Source organism: Toxotes jaculatrix, chromosome 4, assembly GCF_017976425.1.
Source record: "Toxotes jaculatrix isolate fToxJac2 chromosome 4, fToxJac2.pri, whole genome shotgun sequence".
NCBI lineage: Eukaryota > Metazoa > Chordata > Actinopteri > Toxotidae > Toxotes > Toxotes jaculatrix.
This window is the reverse complement of record NC_054397.1, coordinates 2536605-2548905: the sequence shown is the minus strand read 5'-3', so window position 1 is coordinate 2548905 and position 12301 is coordinate 2536605. Positions and strand designations below refer to the sequence as shown.

The 12301-nt window shown below is 45.5% G+C and overlaps 1 protein-coding gene across 3 annotated transcripts in view; it reads right to left on the bottom strand.

Annotated features, from left to right (window-relative positions):
- Window positions 1–4417: 4417 nt before the first annotated feature.
- cacna1ab (calcium channel, voltage-dependent, P/Q type, alpha 1A subunit, b) overlaps window positions 4418–12301 on the bottom strand; it is a 76543-nt gene continuing 68659 nt past the window's right edge. For all 3 annotated transcript variants that reach the window (XM_041035514.1, XM_041035516.1, XM_041035515.1), the window contains 3 exons: window positions 7700–7898; window positions 6466–6704; window positions 4418–5199 (listed from right to left, as the gene is read on the bottom strand). In XM_041035514.1, the coding sequence (XP_040891448.1) occupies window positions 4471–5199; window positions 6466–6704; window positions 7700–7898 (1167 nt within the window). In that variant the 3' untranslated portion in view covers window positions 4418–4470. The remainder of the gene's footprint in view (window positions 5200–6465; window positions 6705–7699; window positions 7899–12301) is intronic.

The window sequence follows — 12301 nt, the reverse complement described above, 5'->3', positions numbered from 1 at the left end:
CGGAAAAGTACACACACACAACATGCTTTCACACAGGGGCAGTGTTGTGTGTCGGCCATTTTGGATCCGCTGTTACAATTCTGGACAAGCGAGTGGCGTCGTGGAGCCAAAATGGAGGTGGGCTCTTCCTGTCAACACACTTGGTGTTGAGTGTTGGTGCGTCGGCAGGCTAATGAGAAGGTGAGGGGTCAGAGTGTGTAATGTGGGTTAGTGAAAGAAGGAAAGGGAGGAGGGGCCAACATTACAACATCTGACGCCACGCCAGGTAAAACCATACAATAACTCAATCTCAGGCCTGCTTGTTTCGTAGCTGACTCTTCCCTACATTGCCTTACTAACTAGCTACCTAACTCTAGAGGGACCTGAGAAGTAAGCAAACCGCTTTGCACCTCTGTAAACCTCTCACTACACCGCCTGAAACTGGATCCAGGACCCAGCCAAGAGGGCTAGCTTGCTAGCAGCAAATGATAACAATGACCATTTGAGTCTTTCAAAGTCAAAACCACATGACTCTCTGTGGATCTTTTTTTGTTTTTTGGCAACCTTTGCAAAAATCAGTGTATAGTTAAATTGAGTTTTTAAGCAATTAAGCCCATACTGGATGTGATTCTGATTAACCCACGTCAAGTTTAGCCGCTTGGCTATTTCCTCACCATGGCCCAGTCTCAAAACTACCGCTCTCCCTGTTTCTATGCTAGCATGGGAGCCGGTGGGACTCGACTTTTAAGGCGTAGTGTGGTTGATCTCATCAACTACAGAGGGTAAGGAGGTGACGGACGGGAGTGGCTTTGGGCAAGGAGACTGGGGGGTGACGAATGTGACTCTGATACAGAAGGCACTGTGGCTCTGTAGGGGGTTTTGGGGAAGCTTCCCTGCCTGCCGTAACCTCTCATGGAGGGAGGTAAAAGCAGAGGGGTTTCAGGTTTGCGCCCCTTGACTCCCGCCAAACAAATAGACAATCAACAAAAACAGATCCCCCTGTCCCCATTATCCATATGCTTTGCTCAACTACTAGGCCTGGAGGCAACACATTTCAGGAGAGGAGAGAAAGATGGGGAAGGAGTCAGCTGGAGGGAAGGGGGAGAAAAGACAGTGACAGAGGGACATGAAAGGAAGCGACTTTCTTTGTGGGTGTGATGTCAAGTGACATGTGCAAAAGTGGTGTTGATCTTCACATTTTCTCAGATCCGCGCGTTCCAGTTTCATTAATCCGTTTTACAGTACCACAGCGTTGCAGTTTCTCCTCCGAAATAATACGATGAGGATGCTTATGAGGTCTGCATAGAGTCAAAACGTGAACTGGGGTTTGTCTGGCTTCTGCGACTGCGAAGAAAGCAGTGCAAGGTTTCAAGAGTAGCTAGATCATCGACCGTGTCATGAGCATGAACGGTATGCAAAATAAATAAATATCTGAAACTCTAATTATACTCTGCTTGTTATCTATAACTACATCTACGGTATTATATCTAGATTTATCTGTAGATTATCATCTATATTTATCTATATTTTATCATCATGTCCTAGAGTTATTGAATAGTCAATAATTGTTGTCCCTCATAACAATAAGGATGAAATTATTAGTCCTAAGTGTTTCTGTCCCGTAATGCCTCAGTGTCATTCTCTGGCAAGCTGAAAGAACAGATTTTAAAGTAAATGGACAGAAAAAGAAAAAGATAAATGAGGAAAGAGAGGTTGGTGGATACTGAAGTGGGTTTTGGCAGAGGAGGTTTTCAGCTTTTGCTACAACCTCACGATTGGATTGGTGATTTGGTGACTGTTCTCTGGTTATCCAGACCTGAGAGAAGGGGTTGGAGGGGGGGGGGGGGGGGGGGGGGGGGGGGTCAGCATTGGCACAGACAGGCAGACAAAAGGACGGGCCGACAAACGGACAGATACGGCATCTCCCGGGCTACATTCCACACCTCCTGACCAGGACTAGACTTTGTCTCTATCTTACATAGACGTAAGAATAAGGTATTAGAGGAGGTTACACTCCAGGTCTAGAAACCAGGATGTGGCCCGGAGACTGTCCTGTAGAGAGGGAAGGCAGGGTGAATAATGTGTGTGGATAACTGCCCCCTGGTGGCAAACAAGAAAACAACACCAACTAATACTCACACCAACACTGTACCACCAATACTGTGCTGTCACTGCTGGCAACCGATCGTATTACAAACTACAGAGCCAAACAGAGGGAAAAGATTGAGATTTGTAGGTTTTTTTTGGCTGCAAATGGAAGAATTCAACCTTGGAGGAACTTTAGCCTCAGTAAAACAGGCTTATCTGAAACCTCTGCAGTGTAGATTGCAGAGGTTTGCAAAACTCTTCTACATTCTCAATAAACTGAAATACCCCTAGCTCTGAACATGAATTCTTGATCTTTGGGTTTGCTTGAAAGAAAGAGTACTGACCCCATGAATCGCTGCAAGTCAGGTAATGAGACTCTCCTGACCTCCACCTCCACCATTCTGAAGAGAGAGTGTATCTTAAGAGTTGCGTTACAACACGCAATGCTGCAAAGTGAATGTTTCCCAAGCCGTCATTGCCCCGAAACGTTGCAGGAAGGCATCAGGAACCCGGTAAACGTCATTAAACGGGGGAATAAAAACGTAACTGATGTAAACAAGATGGACATAGCATAGCCTACTTGAACTCCAAAAAACATGACATCTACAGCAACAGTTCTATCAATCATCAGTATTATCATCATCATCATCATCATTGTCATCGTCATTTTGCATTGACATTGATATCATTATTCATAAGACTATCATCATTAACAATAATAAATCAAGTGTGGTAGAAGTCCGCTGCTCTCTGCTCTTTCTCCCTCTTGTTTCTCAAGAACAACTTGAAACATTAATGTGATCCTGCAGTGTTTCCTGTCTTTTAACAGGTTGTAGAAACATAGCTTTTGAATTGTATCGGCAGAAAACTGAGACAACAAATTAGCCGACTGTCAAAGCCTTTTGTTTCGGGCAAAAAAACGGAACCGAAAATTACGTCTGAGATGTCAGAGAGAGAGAGAGAGAGTCTGAAAGAAGAGAACTTCTTTTGTAAACCTAAATGCAAAGTTTCCTATAAAGCCCCCAGGTCCCACCCACACCAGTTAGATTTCCTCTCTAGTATGTATTTAATCAATCATGCAGGTTTCCATCAAATTTTGGACTCCGAAAAAGATCAAAGGAGGCTGAGCGAATGCAACAGAAGAACCAAGCTCCAATGTCCGAAGAAGAACAAGAAGGAGAAGTAATCGATAGAAGAAATACTGAAGAAATTAGTCTTTTTCCCCATCCCTCCGTTCCTCTCCTCCGCCCCATTCAACTGTGTGATGTCATTTCCTATCAGGTCATCCTTTGCCGTGCGCTGAGATGAGTAACCGAGGAGGAAGGGGCTTTACAAAGCGTCCGACTCTCCTCTCTAGTTATCTGAGCCCCCCCGCCCCCTCCCGTAGCGCACTCGAACAGGAAGTGAGCCCACACCGTGCCCCTCCCCCCTCCACTACCACCACCTCCAGACAGGAAAAGATGTCACACCAGTTCCGTCAGCATTAAGTGAGTCTTTAACAGTAAACAGAGATGATAAAACTCATCAAATATCAGCCAGCGCTGTGATTGGCTGGTTTTTGCAGTATAGGCGGAGCTTCCTGGTTCTGTCCCTTGGAAAGGAAAAAGGTTAAAGATAAAGTGGTTGTTCTCCCTTTTTTTCTTTTCATTGTTTGTCATGTAAAGTTTCATTTTGTTCTTCATTGTTCAAGTTTGATTTTCTGGAGGCATAGCTTGGCATGTAAGGGTTGGGGGGTCCTGGCTTTTTGAGTATTTATTTTTCTTTAAACATGTCTGTCGAGGAGCAGAGTCAAAGCAGTGGACAGCAGTGTTCCAACTCATTTTCAGGCTTTTACATTAGCAAACTGGCTGGCGACAGATAGCGCACGTCTGGTGAAACAAACTAATCACAGGTCAGTCTGGGAGAAGTGCATCTAGGCCTCGTAAACTGCAATGATCAATGGCTGTTTTTACAGCGACATGCTCCTCCCGTGTTTTCTTTTCCCACATATCTCGCTTCCTCCCGCAGCCTGGCCTTGCTGGTCAAGCAGAGAATTCTGGGAAGTGTAGTTCTGAGACTGAAAGAGGCAGAGGTAAACTGTGCCCAGGTCTTGCCCTAGTTATCTTGGCAGTCTCTTTTTCATTTTATCCATGTGCTGCTCTGTCACTGATTTGAGTCTTACACAAAATGTGTAAAAGGCTATTGCAGCACTATTACCGCCGTCCCCTCTGCCCCCTCCTCCCATTTAGAGTCCGAGGGGTGAAGGTAGAGGGCTTTGAGGGCATCCAACAAGCACCCCCCCCCTCCCCAACATTTCCACGATCAGTGCTTTTTTAAAAGTCTACATATCCGAGGCCAAAGCACCGGAGGCTGCGGTTCTTCTTCTTCTCCTCTCCTGCCCTTATCCCTCACTCCCTGTGGTCGCTAGCACCAGTCATCTTCATCCGTCTCACTATAAGGTTCATGCAGGCCCTTGCGGGGCCCTCTGGCATGAGGGGGGCGGTGGTGTGGGTGGGGGGGTGCCCCAGGTGGTCCTCGTCGATGTGGGGAAGGTGAGGATGAGCGGTAGCCATTGGGCACCCTACGTGGATGTGGGTGAGGGGGCGGAGGGGGCCCATGGCGGGCAGTCCTTGGGGAGCGTGGATGTGGGTGAGGATTACCCCCATGTGGGTGTGGGTTGCCATGGGAGAGGCTTTGCTCATAGGCAGGGGGCTCATGGTGCCGCTCATACTCGTAATCATGCTCATAGAAAGGCCCGTCGCCCTCCAGGCTGTCCCCAAGTGGAGGTCCGCTCCAGCGGCCTCTGTGAGGGGACCTAGGTGAGCCATGGAGGGGTGAACGTGGGGATTGGTGCCTAGGGGAGCGCGGTGAACCGTGCCGGGATGAGGATCCCCCGTGGTGGGGAGAGGCATGGCGTGACGGGGGTCGGTGGTGGTAGCCTCTGTCGTGATCTGGTGGGGAGAAGTGTCGGGGGGAGGGTGAGCGCAGGCGGCCCGGCCCTGGGGGGCCATAGCTGGGCTTGCGAACAGCGGGGGAGTAGGTGACATGTGGACGGGGAACAGCAGGGGTCTGAGGCAGCTGCCGACGACCTCTCCGTGGAGTGCTGGTCCCCGAGGTGGAGGGGACCGGGCTGCCGCTCACCGAACTACTGCCCTACAGCAAAATGTAAACAAGGAAAATCAAAACGCACCACAACAACAACAGCAGAGACCAGAATAGAGTGGTGATGAATAGATAGACAGATAGATAGATAGATAGATAGATAGATAGACAGATAGACAGATAGATAGATAGATCGAAAATATACCATAGAAAATCATTTGAAAACGTAGTGATGGGGCAAAAAATTGACACCAAGAAGCCACACGTCACATTGAAGAAAAATGGACAGAGAGAGAAACAGTGACAAAGAAAAAAGCATAACACAAAAAAGAGAGATTGATATCCATAAGTAAGTGTATGTGAAATAACTTTGTGTGAACTGTTACTGGATATAAGAACAGTTGTTGCAGTGGGTGCAAAAGGAAGAGGATAAGGACCACTTCAGAAATGATGGACCAGTCATCCAAGAAGGGTTGAATTGAGGGCAGCTGGAACTGGTTGTAGATCTTGAAGAGGTTTAACCTCATCCAAGAGGCTTCTTCAGTTGTGACTGAATGGTGGGGAAACCCAGGTGTTTTGCCTCTGTGGAGTCGTTATGAAGGCCATTGATGTCATTTGGTTCGTTAGTGCTCCTGGCTGTGCCAGTGCCAGTCATAAGAGTTGTTGGAGTCACAGTGTGAATGGTTGTTAAATCAACTGGAAAGGGATGAAAGCACAGAATTGTGGGTGTGGGACAAGTGGTGGTGTAGACCTCCTCCTCTGTTGAGGGATGGTTTCTCTGCTTTAACGATGCCAGCCTCCATCTCTCCTCTTTCAAACCACCTGTCCTCACTATTGAAAGTATGTATGTATTTGTCCTTAAAGGTGAAACGTCTTAGAGTATCTACAACCAAGTCCAGTTGTCCTCAGTTCAGCTCTTCTTGGATAACCATGACCTGGATGACTGAGAATTTTCAAAGACAAAGAACCAGTCTTTTTATTTAAAAAAATAACTCATTCATTCATTTTTGAAAATACCCACAAATGCCTGCCCTACAGTGACTGCCAGACAGACTGTAATATAACAATGTATGATGTAAAGTACCATCCTCAGCAGGTATCCACAATAATAATTATACTGATAACAGTACAGAACATCTGCAAGGCTACTAGGGCTTTTATCCAACCTGTAGTGATTAAAATGCTCGATATAAATGTATTCCACGAACGTGGTAATTAACACGAAAGAACAGGAAAATCAGATTTGGGACAGTACTGGGAAACTGTCCCTGATATTTTATGTCCCCCGGCATTCATCTTGGTGTCTGTGGAGCCCACCTGTCTGTGACCTCGCCCATCAGGCCCCTCGCTGGGCGACCGGGACCAGTGGCGGTCGTGGGGATGCCTGTGAGGGTAGTCGTGACGGTCGGGGCCGTAGCGCTCCTTGTCCATGGAGCTGTGATGATGGTGGTGGTGATGATGGTGACGACGGTCCTTGGTCCGGCCGCGGTCCCGCTCACGCTCCTTGGGTGGCAGGTCACCTGACTGTGTGGTGGTGCTGAGGTCTGTGCCCAGCCCTAGCAAGGAGATGTCTCAGTTTACATTTGTAAATACAAAACAGCTCCTTATTTTGTCTAGACACGACCTGCCCGAGGTGAGGAAGACGAAGAAAATGAAGATTACAACATCTACAAGTTATTGTGGTAGATAAAGAAATTAAAATGAAAACAAGCCAAAACAAGGAATTTACATTAAACAGAATAAAATGCTTTTACATCCAAGCACAACTCCACTACACCTGTGGAGTTAAATGCAGAGCAAGGAAAAGTAATTTAAAACACCATCATTACTTCTGAGTCTGGGAAGCAGGGGAGAGGATTCTCCATCAGATTAAGAGCTCTCCAATTATAAAGGGGATTTAGAGTTTAACTGTACCAGCCTTGTTGGATTAGTTTTACAGCTGAAGCATGCAATTTGCACTCGCAAATGAGTGATGAAGAGAGCTATCTGCGTGCACAATGTTCTTTTCAAGGACGCTTTTGTACCAAGACTTGGCTTGCATAAAAAATTTAGTGAATATGATGACAAGTCCGCTCTCTTACCTCAACAAATGTACAGATAGCTCTTAATTGCCTGAACAACTGCTGCCGAGTTGCCCTTGACCAAGCTCCAATGCAGCACCACATACGGCAGCTGCGTTGGTGCATGTTACACCTGCATTAAAGACACTACAACTGCGCTTCATCATCACTACATGTTTAAACTCCTGTGCGATGAATTTCCCAACAGACATTCTGCTATTTACCATCATTTCTTTAAGGACATGCTTTGCTCATCAGTCTATGCTTTGTCCAGTCTTTGATGTGGGAAAGAATTTAACAGGAACTTACTACTTAACAGGTGCTGAGTGTGCTCTGGCAAGCAGAAAAAATTAATAAGGCTACGTGTAGAATCCGAATTATCTTTGGCTTTTATGACCCCAGTGGTCAAATCAAAGAACGTTTTTAGGAGACACATGAAAATGTCACATACATTAAAGGTAGCATATAGATGAGCACTATGAGTGGCTCACCCGTGTCTGCATCAGTATATCTGGTTAGGGAGCGCTGTGAGGCACGGTGACTCCTGTCCCTGTGCCTGCGTCCTCCGTGCCTCCCCTCCTCGGACACCACCCTCTCCAGGGAGTAGTCGTCCAGCCTCACGCCCCGGCCTGTGCGCCCGTGGACCAGGCTGGAGGTGGAGCGACGCATCGGACTGGTGTCAGTGATGGTCTGTGAGGACGAAGGAGAGTGCAGAGGGACAGACAGATAGGGAGAGTATAAGGTAGGAGAGGAAGTGACAAGATGAGAAGAAAATGAGAAAAGAGATAAAAAGTAGTGGGGGAGAGAGAAAGAAAGAGAGGAAAAAAGAAGTGAGATTCAAAGCATCCTGACCGGTGGAGTCCATCCTCATCTGCGAGAAGGACGACACTCACTTTGCTGACTTTTTTTGAGTGTATGACTCTTCTACAGAGCTGCATATGCCTGTTGAATAACAATATCTGACTTGGGTCAAACAGCAGTACCAAGTAAGTCTTGGTTTAGGTGGGTGGTGGTTAACTACTCTAGGACAATTCAGGTTTTCACAGGTTGTGTGTTATTAGGAAAATACAAAGTCTTTGTGTTGTTTTGTCCTGTGTGGTGACCTGCACCCATCTGATCTGAGACAAAGCACTAAGATGGTTTCTGAGTACTGTTTCACTCATCTTAAGTCGTGTATCGGCTTACAGTATTTGCATTCATGTAGCTTGACCCATAGCACTTGAAAGCCCTAACTCCTGAGCCTTTGACAAGCACATGCTTCTCCACGAAAACATGGAGGACTGAAACGGACAAAGAGATAAACAGGGAACCAACAGGGAGAGAAGAGAGGGGCAGAGAGACAGAGAGCAAGCATGAAGGAGGGCTATAGAAACCATGCCTCACATGCACAGGGCAGAGGAACTGACTGGACTTTTCCAAACTGCAGCCGTGTTTCGTTTAGGTCATACTCAGGTTGGAAAGTTGGACTGTGTTTTGATCCCAAAGTCGGAACATCATCAGACCAGAAAACAGCATCAGGTGTTTGAGTTTGATTGGAAAAGTGATGACGGGACAAATGGTGCTGGCATTATTGTATTTTACAAACTCTTCCTCATAATTGAAAATAATAATAATTATAAATATATTTTAAAATAAAAAAAACTAAATAAGAACCCTAGGTAAATTCCAGCAAAAATGCCAGATTTAGAGAATAATAATAATATATTAATACTGACAGCTCGGTAAAGACTGCGTGAAAGACCAGTGGTCATTTACATCTCATATAGGTACATAGGTTTCCCAACACTGAGCATGACATAAACCAAATATGGCAGCCATGTGGATAAGGTAAACTGACATTTCCTGACCTCAGAGCCTGGTCAAAATGCTCTGCAAGAACCCAACAGGAAAATCCTACAGAAGTGATCATTCTATTTCAAAATCCTTTAGAAGTGGTCACAGAACAAGATTTTAACACGAGGGCTTGCATGTTAAGATCTCATAAATTCAGGATCATGACCTGAGCTGATGGAGAGCTCTTTAATCATGACAACCTTAGTCAGTGCAGATGGGCTGAATTTTGAATTAGCTGATTTGTCTCGGTGACACTAGCACAGAGAGATATTCACTCTTGGCTTTTAAAATTGTAAAACTGACTGGGAAATTATAGAATCATCATTCAGACATTGTGGGTAAAAACAGTTACAGTAACTTCCAGTCCTGTATGTTCTGTATAAATCTGTTTGTCCCTACTTACTATTGTATGTGTATCTAATAAATGAAAGTAGAGTATTTGCTCTTGTATTATTCATTTTCAGCCATCATGTTAAATGTGATGACACTTCAGGTAACGGTCATTGGGCTGTGACTGATAAAATAACTGGAGTCTGCACCAGCATTCAGGAACCAGTCTTGTGTGATTTTCCTGCTGGGTTTGTATCAGACTCCTCTGACCGGGCTCAGGACCCTGCTGACACGCTGAACCCCCAGAAAGCTTCACATCACCCCGATGACCAAGCACATGTCAGTCTGCAAGCAGCGGGTCGCACAAAGACTCAGACAAACACGAGAGGAGTCACCAGCCCGAGAGGAGCTGCGCTACACACAGACAGCAGTCTGTACGGTCTCTGAGCAGCCTAACACAAGCCATGCATGCCCCGTGGGTAGCCGGCAGCACAGTGATACACGTCGACACACACTTAATAGGCTTACAGGCTTACACACATACTCGCACACACACACACACTTGAAAAGGATACGTTCCTGTTCACATTTTCTGTGTCTATTTTGGAATGACACACGTATGTCTCTTTTCAACATAACAAGCCTCCATGTTCCATGTGTTCCATGTGTGCATGCAACATTTCACAGGGTTTAGAGAAAACAATCTACTTTGACTGTGATCTTAGAAAAAGAATGATTTTAAGTATTAACTATTCTGTTCTGCATCGTCTGGGCACTACAGAGAGCCACACAAGCATGTTTTAGGTTCAGTCATCAAAACCCAGTGTTGTTAAGATGTATTCAGTCTGCTGTGTCTCCGACGTAGCATTTTAGTCTATTTTTTAAATAAACTTCTTTTATGTAGCGTCTTTTATTACAAGAAATTCATCTCAAATGTGTAATGAGAACCGAAAACAAGTTAAAAGCAAGAATTTAACAATTTAAAATGTTAAAAGAACGTGTTTATATTACTATTGTTAATGCTACTACTTCTGCTGATATTAATGCTGATGCCATTAATTTACTACTTTTTGTTTAGACGTGTACATACAGTATATATCAGGTTTATTTGGGGATAAAACTGGTCTTTTATCAAACAGGTATAAAAGACAGATAAAAAGACAGCCCTAAAAATTCCACAGTAAAATTATGATCCTGGTGAATCTATATTTACATTACGTCCTTTTTAGTAACAAACCTATGCATTGAAAAGCTGCAAACAATTATGCCATCCGACTAAAGACAGACAGACGTGACAGAGCTCTAATCCACTTCTGTCCAACTTCCACTCCACCTTTCAGGCTACAGGATAACAGTTTGGCTAAAGCAACACTTTCCCATGTTGGTACACCACCTCCGCCCCTCCATCACATCCACAGCGAGACTCAGCTCTGCCACCTCATGCACGACAAATGACATGCCGGCACGCCGCCAGTCCGCTGCACAGGCCAACAGTCGCACATCAGGCCAGTCCATGCGTTTGTCATACACTGTTGACCAGGTCTGCAGAGATGCAACAGACTTAAACACACATGTAACACACACACACACATACACGCACACGCTGCATACAAGCAGAACTCCAGGGAAACTCGTCACAGAGAACAAACGATGGAGAGCACAGGGACCTCAACACGAGCAGACACGGGAACGAGAGAGGAGGAAAGGGATAAAAAGAAAGAGAAGGAGAGAGAGAGACTGGGACAGCTCAAAGAAAAGCTGACAGCTGATAGAAAAAGGTAGAAGCGATCAAAGTAGATCTGGATAGTGGCAATTAGGCTGCAGATGATTTAAAAAGCTTGGAGAACCAGGTGGGCGGGGTTCACTGCATCAGTGTCATTATCTTCTGTGTGCACTGGAAATGAGGTAGGATGGAAAATAATGAGAGAATATAACTAGATGTTTTTACACAACCTGAACTCATAGGGACTGTGCACCAAGTGTGTGTGTGTGCGCATCATACATACTGACACCTGACTGGTCAACTGTCACTTGGTCCTCCCCCAAAATGTCTGACTGAGGATTTTAAGCTGTCCTTCACAGTGTCTGAGATACTGAATGGTGTTTGAAAATTTAGACAACCTGTCAGAAAGTCAATTTAGCGACCCCCACAGCCCAACTTACACCATCTTAACTGTCCCACTGCAGTTGAGACCCACCCATACGGTGCCTCAGGTGGGGCAAAAAAACTCCCCCAGCAAACTACAATTTGGTGCAGATCCATTTTGAAAAATGGCCGACAGAGAGAGACTGAAGAGTCAAGAGGGAAGGGAGGCAGAGATACAGAGGGAGATAGAGAGGGAGAGAGGTACATACACTGAGGTTATTTCCGCGGGGCCTGTGTCTCCTCCGCTGCAGAGCAGGCAAACACAGAGATGATACGTAGAGCAGAGCAGTGTAGCACACACACACACATACAACACACACATACAACACACACACGCACGCACGCACAGAGCGCAGGCCCGACGTAGCATAGCCGCCAGAACCGACAGAGAATAGAGACAGAGGGACGGAGAAAGAGACAGAAATGAATAAATGGATTAAAACAATGAGAAACGATGAAAGGAGGAGCAGAGGGAGAAACAATGAGATTATTTTGAGGAGATAAATATGGTTTGAGAGGGAAGAGGGGGGAGAAAAAGAGAAGGAGAGGGATGAGAGAGATGTAAGACGTGTACAAAGGAAAGTAAAGGAGAAAAAGAAGGCAGGATGAAAAGATAATAAAAAGGTAAAAAGGAGGAAGAATGTATAAAAACGTGCGATTAAGGAGGGACAGATAGAGAAGAAAGAGAGAGAGAGACAGAGAAAACCCAGTTAATTTTAAGGAGACCAGTGCACACACACATAAGAGCAAGGTGGGTGTGCCAGTGAGCGAGAGAGGACAGAGG